The sequence below is a fragment of the Typha angustifolia genome, chromosome 14 (assembly GCF_048772165.1).
Source record: "Typha angustifolia cultivar Huaian chromosome 14, ASM4877216v1, whole genome shotgun sequence".
Classification (NCBI taxonomy): Eukaryota; Viridiplantae; Streptophyta; class Magnoliopsida; order Poales; family Typhaceae; genus Typha; species Typha angustifolia.
The window spans coordinates 3,651,277-3,665,174 of NC_133252.1; the positions used below are offsets into that span (position 1 = coordinate 3,651,277).

Consider the following 13,898-nt stretch of genomic DNA (forward strand, 5'->3'; position numbering starts at 1 on the left):
ATATATATACATTCTGCTCCTAACCTAGCCGTGTGAGTACAAGAGTATTACCGAAATATGATCTAACTACTTGGTGATATGTATATGTGGTGCAATGTCCAATACGTATAGTACGATCATCATAACTTTAGCGCATACAATATGCAAAACAAGTATGCGGTACTCATAAAATAATAATATATAAATGCTAATAAATATTACATGAACATAGATGTCATAATATTACTATAAAATTAACATACTAGCATCATCGCATTGCGTTTATACTTATGGCATAATCCCAAAATTATCTGATTTTTAAAATCCTAATTATAGTCTGTACGAATTCAAGACGCCCACTATTGTCTTGCTCTCCTTTTCTTCTCTCTCTTACGGCACTGTAACCACAATGTGCCGACCCCTCTAATGGTTTTTCACCTAGAACTCTCTTTTTATACTTAATATATATATATATATATAATAAAAGTCCTATTAAAATAGAGATTCTAATCTAGCAAAACTAATTCGATTTAATCAAATCTATTGTTATCTAAATAATTATTTCTATTTATTTATTTATTTATTTGAAATTCTGGGTCGTTACAGTAGGCCTCACCAGGTCTGAACTAGTTTAATTTTTCTTTCTTTCTTTAAATTTTTCTTTTGATATCTTACTAGATTCAAGCATGGAACTCTTGCTCCAACAATACGTCTATGCTTCAAACTACTAGAGTTTGACCATGTGATACGATCACCATAAGTGATACGATCAAGAACTAGCTGTCTGACTCTCATTTAATGCATTAGCTTGGTAAGTTTAAAACTATGGTCTTTTATTAGAAACTATCAAAGCAAAAAGAAACAGCTCACTCCCTTCATTAATTACTAGTCAACACCCCTTATCTACTTCCCTCTTTCCTCCTATATATACCACTCCTTTCTCTCTTCAAACCCTACTTCCATGTCCAATCCTCATCAAAATGGCTCAAACCCAATCCTATCCTCTTCTTCTTCTTCTTCTCCTTCTCTTCATAGCACTCACCTCCTTCTCTCCACTCCCTTCCACCAAAGCTAAACCCTTAAACCCTCGCATGAGAGCCCTCGTCTCACCCATCACCAAAGACACTTCCACCTCTCTCTATTCCATCTCCCTCAACAGACAAACCTCACTTGTGTTAGACCTCACAGGTCCCATCCTTTGGTCTCTTTGCCCTCCTAACCACCCAACCTTCCTCTGCAACACCACCACCTGCGCCGCCGCCGCCACCGTCTTCCAACCTCCTCACTGCCCTCGCGTCAAGATCGTCACCAACCCGTGCACTTGCATTGCCTACCCGATGAACCCGGTGACCAGAACATGCTTCTTTGGTGACCTAACTTCTACCTCCATCCAGATCTCCACTACAAATGGCGATCACCTCACCTCCAGCATCTCCATCTCCGGCGTGGTCTCGTCGTGCGCGCCGAGAACGCTTTTGACCTCACTGCCGGCCGCCGCCACAGGCGTCGTCGGTCTCGCGAGGTCTCGCCTTTCCCTCCCTTCTCAGCTCTCCAAGGGTCGTTTTAACTCCAACCAATTCGCCATCTGTCTCCCGAGCGCGACCGCCGCCCCCGGCGTCGCCTTCTTCGGCGCCGCGCCCTACCGCCTCCTCCCGCCGACGCTACCGGAGATCTCCACACTCCTCTCCTACACCGCCTTGCTCAAGAACCCGAAGAATCCCGCGTACTTCATCGACGTCGAGGGCATCGCCGTCAACAGGGAAGCGGTCCAATTCCTCGCCCGCGTGCTCGACTTCGACTCGCTCGGCCACGGCGGCGTCATGCTCAGCACCGCGGTGGCTTACACCACTCTAAGGACCCATATCTACCGGCCGTTCCTTAAGGCGTTTGCTAAGGCTACGCGTGGGATCCCCCGGGTTCCGAGGGTGAAGCCGTTTGATCTCTGCGTCAACAGTAGAGCTCTCGGGGTGACGAGGATGGGGTATGGAGTGCCGCAGATCGATCTGATGCTTCGAGGAGGGAAGAATTGGACCTTCTTCGGAGCGAACTCGATGAAGCAGGTGGGGCCGGAGACGGCCTGCCTCGCCTTCGTCGACGGCGGGGCAAAGGCCGAGCAGGCGGCGGTGATCGGTGGGTTCCAGATGGAGGATAACTTCTTGGTGTTTGATGTGGGGAGGTCGACTTTAGGATTCACTTCGACGTTGTTCGGTGTCAGGACTACTTGTTCCAACTTTAACTTCACTTACGGGAATTAATTAAGGTGGAAAGCTACATGGTTATTTTTTTCTCTTGGAAGATTGCATTGCTTCTTAGCTGGTTAATTTATTGATCCGAGGATAATTAGTTAATTACTCTTCTCGACATTGGCTCTGGGGAGAACGTTAATTATATACATTTAATTAGCATCCTTTATAAACGGCGTCTATTTTGCCATGCCATCCATGATGATGGGGTCAGCAAAGGACAATGCTTATCCGGTAGCCATTACGAGGCATAAATACATTAGAATAAGACCTCATATTCTGTACTCTTCATATCTATCTATCTATCTTCTAAGGTAAAGCGAGATCTAACTTTAATTGGTATACTTATGGGTATAATGGAAATACTGAAATTTAAGTCCTATAGTCAGTTCAACGTGTGACTACTTATTTCTAAATTATAATTTCTAAGTCACCACTATTTAATGATTTCTTTTGTATATAGACTCAAATTTTTTTATTTTTGTATATATCTTTTTAAATTTCATATTCATGTATGTATATATATTATAATTTTTAATTTTTTGATAATTATATTAATGTGTGTATATTTATATATATATATAAGAATATGAGTATTGATATCTTTTTATAGTTAAATTGATGAAAGTTTAATTAAATTATATCTCTTCAATTATTTTTTTAATTACTTACACACACACACACACACACATATATATATATATATTTAATTAGTTTAAGATTAATTTAATCTAAAATTTGATATTAGATAGAGATAGAAAATTAAATTGAAATTAAAGTCTATCTTCTATAAGTGTAAATAATTAAATTTAAATTATATAGTATTAAGTGATATCTTCTATAATTAAGGTCTAATATTATTCATTATAATTATATCTAATGGAGAAATCTTAACCGAAGAAAAAAAAACCGAGTAACCTAGTCTAATCTGGTTGACTAATACATTATTTTCCTCGTAATAAGGTGGCTAATAGTTTATAATTATAAATTTTAAAGGGATATTTGCTTTAGAATAATTGTTCATGTTATATATTCACGTAGTTCATGCGATTATAAACTGATGGAAAACAAATTGTTAAAAAAATCGGATGCTTTGGGAGTTGGAAATATTTCATCAAAGTTAATGTTTTTACAAAATGACCAAAATAATCTTGGGTTGAATTGGATTATGTTAGGTTAGATTTGGCTGATGTGCTATCCAACATTTGACAACCAAAACAATAGATGGATGAAAAATGAAAATTTTCATAGTGTTCCTAAAACTTCATACATTCTATCCACAGGAGACATTCACTTATGGAATTACTTCTATACTAATTTAGTTATGCTCAATTTTTAAACTTACGTGAGAAAACTTATTATCGCTTTAGATTATTACGGTGTTTGATTGTAAATCAGATCAAAATAGTCCTTAGAATGGATGGATGGAGGAAAGAAGAGAGAAAAATTCTTTTGTTTCTTTCCCACCAGACCCAGAAAGAGGGCCATGAGAGAAAAGATAAACAGATAGACAAAAATGAACTCAGGCTCCGTTCACTTTTACTATTTGTTTCAGACACAGCTTGACCTCCATTTATCAAGCAATCCTTAGTATTAAAAACTCCTTTCAAGTTTCAACATATAGGAGCAGTAAAGGGAAGAATACTCGTTAAGACGAGTGTGTCCGTCGTAGTACAAATTTAGGACAATATCCTTCCACAGATGATATATATATATATATTTTCCTTCTAGGAGGTACTACCACACCATTATTTTTAAGAGGGTCAAAGCTAAAGCTGGCCATATGTATCAGTATAATTTCTCCTTCAAAAAATTAGTCTTAAGTTAATTGTTTCAAATATATATTTACTATTAATGGTGTTTAGAATTATATTTGATTAATATATTTTGTTTTTCCTTCTATGAGAAACTATCTGTTTCATCAAATTAAGCACTCCAACCTGACCCCAATTGACAAAAGCAATGGAAGCCATGTCTATTTCTTTATATATACTTTCGAAAATACTTAACGGAAAATCCTCACGGTTTCTCTTAAATATTCAATTTTGAGTTGTTACTCGGTTGAAGCAGATAACCAACCACATCTTCGAAAATTTAGATACTTGGTAGGCTATAATTAAACTAGTAAGTCATTAGAGATAACAAGAATTGAACAATTAAAAGAATAGTTTGATGACACCCATAGCTTGCCAAAGTGATCCACGCTATTCGTTCTCCTTTTGTCGTGCAAAAAATAGGGTACTACAGAGTGATGCTATTATAAGCAAACATCCCATGAGCATATGAAATGTTGGTTCTCTACCAAGGAATGCAACACTCACCAGTTGCGATAAGATTACCTGAAAACGAGTAAAAAAACATTAGTTGAAGGTGTCTATCACGGAAGGTATAAACTAATTTTTGCAAATTGAAAAGCTTTAATTTGATCTGTTATAATCAGAGGAAAACTAGGAAAACATTTTAATCAACATTTCAAGTAGACATTTCTTTTCTTCAAAAATTAATTGTCTGTCAATCAAAAGATCAAAGCAAACAATGTTGTACACAATGAGAAAAGTTGCTCTCAGTTTAACACAAACATAGAAAATCCAAATTAATTTGAAGCAGCAAAAATACCAAATAGCCTGTTGACAGTACGATTCTACAAGCACAAACAAGTGCTGAGTGAAGCATCCATCAGGTTAGGGTCATGTAAGGGATCATAATACAAAGTCATTCACAGAAGGCCTTTTCTTTTGAAAATATAGTAACTGTGACTAGTGCAACATCACATCTGATGCTATTTTTGTTTACCCTTTAATAGAAGAACAAGCTGTTGCACATTAGAAAATCTGAATAAGGCTCTATGGGATTTCCAAACTTGATAGTGGAATCTTTTTGGTTCAGTTCAGTTTAGTTACTAGAATGATAATAGTCCATGAGTAGCCGTAGCTCACTCTGTGTTTAATAACAAGATATCGAAGGTTTTCATTCACATTGTCAACTGGTAGGGTGATTGCCTACTGTGAGTGCAAAATATTGTAATGTCAAATTCAAAGTATTTATGACATACAATCAAAGAATTATGTATGATCAAGACGCATTACGTATGAAAAAGTGTTATGTGCACAAAAAAAAAAAAATCAAAGATTCAAATGAAAAGAAGCAAAATTCAGAATTTCAACATTTTGATAGAAATGAGCAGGAAGTAGCTGAAGAAAATGCAGAAGAAATGGGGCCCATCCGGATGCCAACACAGAAAAGCATATTTCACATAAGGGAAACCAAGTGGTGTCCGGACGTCACCCCATGGTATCCAGATGGTGTGTGCGGAACAGAAAAGGAAAGTCATTTTCTCAAATCTTAAACAAGAGTTTCTTTTGGTGATTTACCTAGTACGAATTACAGAGGTTCTCCATAGTGGGCAGTCTATATATGAGGTATTCACAATGTATCCAATCAAGCAAATTCTTCAACTCATCATTAAATTCCTCACTTAAGCTTTCAATTTTCTATCAATTGTGCGGAACTACTTGAGTCTGAGTACGAATTACAGAGGTTCTCCATAGTGGACAGTCTAAATAAGAGGTATTCACAAGGTATCCAATCAAGCAAATTCTCCAACTCATCATTAAATTCCTCACTTAAGCTTTCAATTTTCTATCAATTGTGCGGAACTACTTGAGTCTGAGTGCCAGTTAAACATCGATATAACTTGTAGTACATCGGTGGAGATGAATCAGATGTTAGAGGGAAGTCTTCATCAAAATAGAGCTCAAAGAAATTTAAGTTCCACGCTTAAGAGAGATTTTGGTTTCCTTCACGGAGTCTATTTCGCATCAAGTGTGTCCGAGTGTTGGTCTACAACGGAAGTTGATCATCGAAGACTGCAGGACCTAAATCGAGTTGTCTATATCAATATATACAACCATAACAACATGAGGATTGAGAGTTGATCCGTAGGTCGGATGCTTACCACAAAAATGCCTTCTACTTCACAAAAAAAGTTAATCGCACGTATCACATTCAAAATATTACTTAAACACTCAGGCATTGGAGTGTCTTAAACACTTAGGCATTGGAGTGTCGGGAGAGGTTATAAGTAAGTCTTATTTCTATTGCTTGGTGAAATAGATCGAACGATTTTGGGAGAGTCCATGGTTTTTTCTACTCTACATGACAGATATCTTCCACGTTAAAAAATTGATTTTCAAAATTTGGTTCTAAATTGGGTATTTTAAAACTTAGTAGGATTTAGTTTTCCTAAACCAAATCGATTTTGATATTTAACTTTTGCTTTGACTTTCTATATCTTCTAAATCTACTCAACGTAGGACTCCTCTTTCTCTCAAAATTTCAATTGGTATCAGAGATTCACGATTTTTCACCTACCATAATTGGAATGTCAGGAAACCATTATGCATTTTGGTGTTTTAATCACGGGTTTTGATGGTTTCTACGGTTTTAGCCCAAATCTACCAAAAGTAACCAAACGGATGATTCTAAGTCCAAAGTTAGGTTATTACAAATGGATTTTGGGTTTTCTCTACCCTAATCTAGACCAAATTTGAACCGAAAAACCAATTATTGGCTCCCTTTCCTCCACTTGTAATCTACATCTAGTCTATGAAGTGTCACCGGGTCTCGTTGTGAGTCGGAAAACATAATGACAATCGCAGTCATATGCTAACCGAATGGACCATTCACCGATGCCAACAGTGACTTGTTTTCATTCTCATATAGTTGAAGTTAGGTATAAATAGAAAATCTCTATAAAAGGCCAACATTCATGTAGGAAAAAGTACAAATTAAGAAAAAGAATGAAGTGATGTTGTTCATCTATGATAAAGGTTTTTATTTTAAGCTCTCATGATGGAGGTCATAGGTTCAAATCCCCTTATGAAAATTGAGATTGATATTTAGTGGATTTTTTATCATGACGTTATATGCACATGATTTGAGCTTGTTTTGGCCTGTTTTTTTTTGGAAGGATTGGCTTAGTTATCCAATTTATATATTGATGGCTGTCTGGCTTAAAACTATATAGGCTCTTGATCAATAATAAAAAAAAGGTTTCTACTTTGTCTTTCTTCCTTTTTGGGGCGTTGTGCTTGCCACTATTGCATGCAGCAGTTATTTCACCTGCCTTCGATATTTTCATGATCCCCCCTAGAGTTTGTTTGTATCCTAGGGATATTTTATTATGCCAAGTAATATAGATTTCACAATTTTTTCCACTCTTTCATATTTTTATGCTATATTTTACTCATTTATTTTTCTAAATTCATTTTGATTTGTATATGTTAAGAATTGACTGGAACTCGAACCTCTATTAAGGTAAGAAATGACCAGCACTCGGACCTCTCAAACAGAGGTGAAACGACCAAAATAGACCAAATATATGAAATTTCATTTTCTTTACGGATTGAAATTTTGAACCTTACTACTAATCTTGCTAAATATTTTGGGTGCTTTATGATCCTTGCATTACCTTCTGAATCTAGATTTGCTCATTATCGATATTACAACCTCAGTTCCATAAGTTTTTCTCTTTGTCCTCTGTTGTGCACAAGTGCATAGGTGACCATAATTATACTTACCAGATAACTTACCTTTAAATATAAAATGTTTGTGATTTTACTAATTCTCTCAAGCTGAAGTCCACGTGCTGCTAACATCTGTCAAAAGAGCATATGTTAGGAGGCCTTTATCTGCATTCTAATGACATAAAACTGAAAGAGTATATTCAAGTCTAACAAAATATGTCTGAAAAATATAACCATAGAAGAATCAAGTTATGAGGTCTAAGAAAATGTAGAATACCTCTGCAAGGAATGCAAGAATACCTAGAACAGTCATGAGAACAAGAGTGAGAGGACTGGGTAGGACAATTTCCTGCAAAGAACATGAAGATAGTCTAAGTATTAAATCAAATTAGAGATAAATAACCTATATTCTTTTAAATCAAAGAACTCTAGCTTGCTACAAGAAAATAAACTAAGAAAGTTTAATCGCTAAAAGATGTGTCAGAAGTAAATAAAATAAGAAAGTATATGCGCTAAAAGATGTGTTGGGCATGCAGAAGTGATCAACAAAGAAAACACACTAGCAGTAGCAAAAAAGATTTACGTGGTTCGGCTCTAAGCCAACGTCCACAGGGGCATGCAACTATTTTCTTTTTCACTATGAAAAAGGAGAAATCTGTACAAATAAATCTACTCGAAAAGTCTCAAGTAAAAACCCCACCCAAAACCTGAGCCAAAATCCCTTATACACCCTCTAAATAATTCCCAAGTCTAGTAAATAAGAAAACCCAAGAGTAACAACAAAATCACCTTGTTCTATATCTTGATCCCTCAGCTTCTGCACACAATCTATAAAATTACTGTACACTACTTAGCCGATGCACCTCTCTCTCTAAATTCTCTCCTCGACTCGTCTGACTCATGAGTGCACCCACCTTTTATAGGTGCGAAGTAGATATGTTGTTGCCTAGTCATGATAGGGCTCTTATTCTAAGCCCTATTGGGTATTGACCTCCAAGTCCAGTTGTATTAGGCGATAAACACAAAAAGACTCCAACTCTAGACAGGATTTGTTCCAACTGTAGCAAACCCACACAAGTAGGGAACCTTTTTCATGATCCTATTTGGATTCAAGCATCAATTAAAACAAGATGCCTAACCCAGCACGCATGGGATTTACCATATGTCATTCCAAGGTTACGTTTGCATGTCAAGTCTCAAGGATAACTATGCCTGTTGCAAGGGGCATACCAAACAGTAGTTATTCTTTACATAAAAGCTGATGATACAGTGATAGAGGGCCCAACTTTATTACTGGAGGTACAATATAAATGGAAAAAATAAAGGATGAAAAAAGGGCTGCCTATAGATGTCGGCCTCTCCATAGTCCCTCTTTGAGTCCTTTTGGGTGCTCAATGCCATTTCCTCATTAAGCAATAGACAAGAAACAATGAATTATTGTGTCGAAGCCACGTGCCTGTGTGCTAGTGGCACGCCCCTATGTATTAGAAGATTGGACGTGCTAGTAGCACGCCTTTAATACATCTCTAATATAATTCTTAGGATATTTATTGATATTTTTTATTTGAATATATATATTTTAAAACCTACATTAGTCTCTTATACATTGATTAATTTTGTAAATGAGCTTTTTATTAAGGATATAGCAATGATGAAGTAAATAATATTCAACATATAATATAATTGAACACGTTTAATAATTGACAATAATTCCATGGATGGCCGTGCCGATGACGTACCAGCACATGGCACAAGCGGTGCCGCACCTAATAGTTCCGTTGGTCGCCGTCGAGCTACCCATTGCCGATCGCCGTCGCCCGAGCGCATCGGATGCGCTAGCCCGAGGGAGGAGAGAGAGAGAGAGAGAAAAAAATCAATATATATATATATATGTTATTGGTTAAAACTTAAGTTGTAGATCTGGATCCTTCTTCCTCGAGCTAGATAGGGCACTCGACGCGCTTGGACAACGGCGACGGCGAGTAGTGAGCGGTGATCAGTGATCGGCGAAGATGAAGGCGAAGGTGAGTATCTCTCTTTTTTTTCTCTCCGTTTATGGCATAGCCGGCAAGTACCGCGGCACGTGTTGTGCTGACCGGTGGTCGGCACGGTTTGTGCCTGTGGCACGACCATCGTTGAATAATTCAATAATTAAAAATCAATACCTACTTGTACGTAAAATGACGATGATTAAAAACTTTATTTGCCAACACAAAAATAACAAGAAAAATATTGCATCAGATATTGTCGATAATCACCAAAAATCGTCCATTGGTAATATTGTCCATTGTAATATCTCATATAATCTTTATACAAATATGAATTTTGCAATCCTAGTATGACATGATATGAATGTTGAACATCCACGGAACGACCAGCACACACAATAAGTATATACATTTTGTGGATATAAAATACAATAAAAGTTTTATCACTTTAGTAGGTATAATTGATATGATGACAATGATGAACTTACATCATCTAGTGAGCGCGCATCCTCTGATATCCTTCTTATAGACTCAAGTCTTTTTTATCAAAAAATAATCTAAATGTTCTTGTACCAATTTTAATCCAATTTAAATGAATTTGACATATATAAATTTCGGATTTTTAGATTATGGGGAAAACCTAATTTTTCCGTTGCTTCCTATTTTAAAGATATTTTTTATATATATAGCACAAAAATGCTAGATCTTACAAATGAAAGATCTAGCAAAATAGAGCTAGATCTAGTTTTTTTTCCACCATAAATTAGTTTATGAAGTATAAACAAAAGAACAAAAAAAAAGCTTAAGAAAATGAAAGAAAAGAATTACCTTTTGATGGGATTTAAAGAAGAAAACTTAAATTCCTCATTAATTTCCTCTTTCTCCTCTCTTTCACCTTCTCTCTCACGTTCTATCACTTTCATCCCAAATTTCGTAAAGTGTGGGCTGCCTAAGTTACAAAAGACTAACCCTTAATGGGTTATTGGTTTATTAGAGCATCATCACTAACCTTTTTCCCTTAATGGGTTATTGATTTATTGGAGGCTCCACTAACCCTTGATGGGCCATTGGCTTATTGGAGGCTTCAAAACATCATTTGACTCATTATCAATTGATAAACTTATTGTGTCGACTCAGCATGCACTTGCAACACAAAATGGTGGCCACATATTAGACTAACATAAAGATTGACTTGGTACAAACAAGTCCATGTAGTAGACTGGATTTTGATGGAAACTGTTTATCACATCAACTCCTCTGGGGTGGAGAAAATTTCAACTCCGACAAGATGGCTTATGTGTAACACCCCAATTTCTAAAAAAAAAAATCCCGTGACGCGTCACAGGCACCTGCCACCCCCCCGTCCTCTCTTCTCCTTCTTCTTCCCCTCCCTTGCCGTGAACGCCACCTTCCCCATCTCCCTTATCTCCTTCCCATCACCGCAGCCATCCTGATCCTCCCCCCATTTCCTCCTCCACCGCATTACCTCTTTCCCTCTCTCGCGGGTTGCCGACGAAGTGCCGGAGCCAACGAAGCCGAGCACGCTGATCATAGTAAGCCTCAAGCTCGTCGTTAAATCTCGATAGCTAGCTTCCCTCCCTCTCACGATCGTCCTCGGCGACCGCAACCCCGTGTCCGGTCGTCGGTGCGAGGGCTCCGGTGGGAGGAGAGAAACCCTCCCTAGTTGGGCTTCGGGCCCTTGGTGAAGGGAGGAAGGACCCCCCCATGGCCGCCGGCCATGGAGCGCAGCCCGCCACCGGCGGGCCCTCCTCCCCCTTTCTTTTCCTCCCCTCTTTCTTTTCTTTCCTTTTCTTTCCCCCTACTTACCCGCCGGCCTCGTGCTGCGCCGCCCGCAGCCCCGCAACCCTGTGGACCTCATCTCTCCGCCTCGATCTCCTTCTCTCAGGAGGAGATGGTATGGGAGGGTGGGGGGTTAAACAAACCCCCACCCATCCCCCTTAGTGGGCTGCAGAATACTGTAGCCCACTAAGCTAGTTTTGGTGGGCTGCAGACCACAGCCCACCAGCTCGATTGTGGTGAGCTGCGGTTGGACTGCAGCCCACAGCAAGCCTTTGTGGGCTATGGTTGGGACCCCAGCCCACCTCTTGCAACCTTGCACCAAGGCCCTCTTGCCTATTGGGTTGGGTTTGAGCCTAACCCATTACCTCTAGCCTAGCCCATTTGGGGCCATTTAGACTCTATAACCTTGTTTATCTTTTTTCACTTTATTTAATTAGCCTAACCTCCCGTAATGACAATTTAGTATCATGTGAATTTATAGGAGATCCCCAACTCATGTTTATGCCTAAACATAAATTCTCTAATAAAGATAATTAATTATATTAGCTCGCTAATCTTACGTATGGCGTGAATTGATAGGATTGACACCGCGTGAGAAGGATTTTGGGATTCCGGAGGAGTAGGCTAGCTGACGAGATTTAGTATACTATGGAAACCCCCCAGGTGAGTAGAGTTATACAAAATCTAGAATAATATAGTAACAGTCATTATACCTGTCATGACACTGTAGGAAGTGTCGGTATTAATACATGTATTTAGTATACCATGTTATGTCTTTACATATACAGTTATTGATAATTTGCTCATCATGATATTATGAGAATGTTAATGTAGCATAAACATTAGTGTGATGATGTTCTATATGTATATCTGTTGTGAATATAGAATGTAACGATCATGATGACTATGACATGCTTTATACACTCATAGACACCGCACCACTTCCACCTATCATTAGTAGTCGAATTCTGACTAGGCAGTACCCTTACTCACTCAGCCCAGGGTTAAGGGTAGAGTGTATTTTATGACTACTATTAGCGGCCTACATCTGAGATCGGGAGCCTGTGTGGCATTCAGGTAGTTATACTGCATAGTCAGAACTAGATTATGATGATAGAAGAACATGATTGTGAGGCAGGGATATAACTCTAGCGGTACCCGACGACGCAGGGTTAGGGCGTCTGTTGATGAGCCGAGGGCTCCCAATTCTCCCGCTGAGGGCAGTGATGATTTAGAGAGTGAGATATGGGCTTACGACCGGGGTCCTTAGTCTGATGGCCACAGACAACTGGTCACTTATAGTGTCGCCATACACGTGTAGGTGGCATTCCCGCTAGATGTGTATATATCCTCCCTCGATGTATGAGATGATGGATGATTGTTTCTTGTGAGTATTTACCCTGTGTGGTGAATAGCTCAGTGATCGATGATGAGTATGATTAATGCTTTGGTAGGCATAAGATGACTAAACTGCTCTTTTATTGCTATACATAACATATAAACACTATGATTGAGATGTGTACGAATAAGAGATTGTATCAAGCTTTATATCTGTGGGGACTTATCTTGATATGTTAGGAACCAGCATGTTCCAGGATAGTGACTGATAATCTTTATCGATTGTATTGATTTAGTAACTCATGTTAAGCCATCTCAACATGCATATTATTATTGCTAACAAATATAGGCATACAATGTATATACACATGCGATTTCATTATTTTAGATGGTATGGATCCTACTCGCTGGGCTGTAAGCACACCACCTCTTGGTGGCATTATTTCAGAGTTAGGGGACGCAGGTGCGGGTAGCGAGGAGTAGCTGCCTTTCTTTTTCAGTATGTCTATTAGTTGTATTAAGCCCCTGCGAGGGCATTATGATTGATGATATATTTTTGACTTTAGCATTATATTTTGAATGTATATTTGAAAGGCTTGTTGTGGCCTGTGGAATTTGTATCCGGACTCTTATGGTTGAGTTTAATTATGGTGAATTTGTGCTATTGTGTGCCTTGTGAAATCCTTATACTGACAGGTCATATGATGCACCGCGTGGGGGGATTTACCCACGCGGTTTATATGTGTATTTGGAGGTTTGGGTGTTTCATTATGTGTACAGCGACAAGATACTCATTTAACTCTTTCGCTCAGCTTTGTCTACTCAGCTAGCATCAGACACAGGTAATCCTTACAATCCAAGTAGAAATCACTATTGTGATCGTCTAGTGTTCCTATCTAGCATATGTTGAGGTCTTTTGGCCGGTCACGAGTGTCAAGACATCCTCAGATCAAAATAATGTATAACAATATTGACTGCCAGTGGTGGCTCTCCATGAATTTCAAACAGATCAACAAAATTAAAAA

General features: G+C 38.4%; 2 protein-coding genes across 2 annotated transcripts in view; one reads left to right on the forward strand and one right to left on the reverse strand.

The window, feature by feature from the left end:
* The first annotated feature begins 957 nt into the window (after positions 1 to 957).
* Positions 958 to 2,392, forward strand: LOC140776315 (chitinase CLP-like). Its single transcript, XM_073119978.1, has one exon. It carries the CDS (start codon positions 960 to 962, stop codon positions 2,232 to 2,234), a length of 1,275 nt encoding a protein of 424 aa, XP_072976079.1. The 5' UTR covers positions 958 to 959; the 3' UTR covers positions 2,235 to 2,392.
* A 1,796-nt stretch (positions 2,393 to 4,188) lies between these two features.
* LOC140776676 (probable transport protein YPL264C) overlaps positions 4,189 to 13,898 on the reverse strand; it is a 38,427-nt gene continuing 28,717 nt past the window's right edge. Inside the window, exons 8-10 of the mRNA XM_073120467.1 lie at positions 8,025 to 8,096; positions 7,814 to 7,879; positions 4,189 to 4,561 (exon numbers count right to left, since the gene is read on the reverse strand). Of these exons, the coding sequence (XP_072976568.1) occupies positions 4,427 to 4,561; positions 7,814 to 7,879; positions 8,025 to 8,096 (273 nt within the window). The 3' untranslated portion in view covers positions 4,189 to 4,426. The remainder of the gene's footprint in view (positions 4,562 to 7,813; positions 7,880 to 8,024; positions 8,097 to 13,898) is intronic.

Bases quoted from the DNA above. Each gene is read 5' to 3' on its own strand.
- LOC140776315 (XM_073119978.1), top strand. From the start codon at position 960: ATGGCTCAAACCCAATCCTATCCTCTTCTTCTTCTTCTTCTCCTTCTC.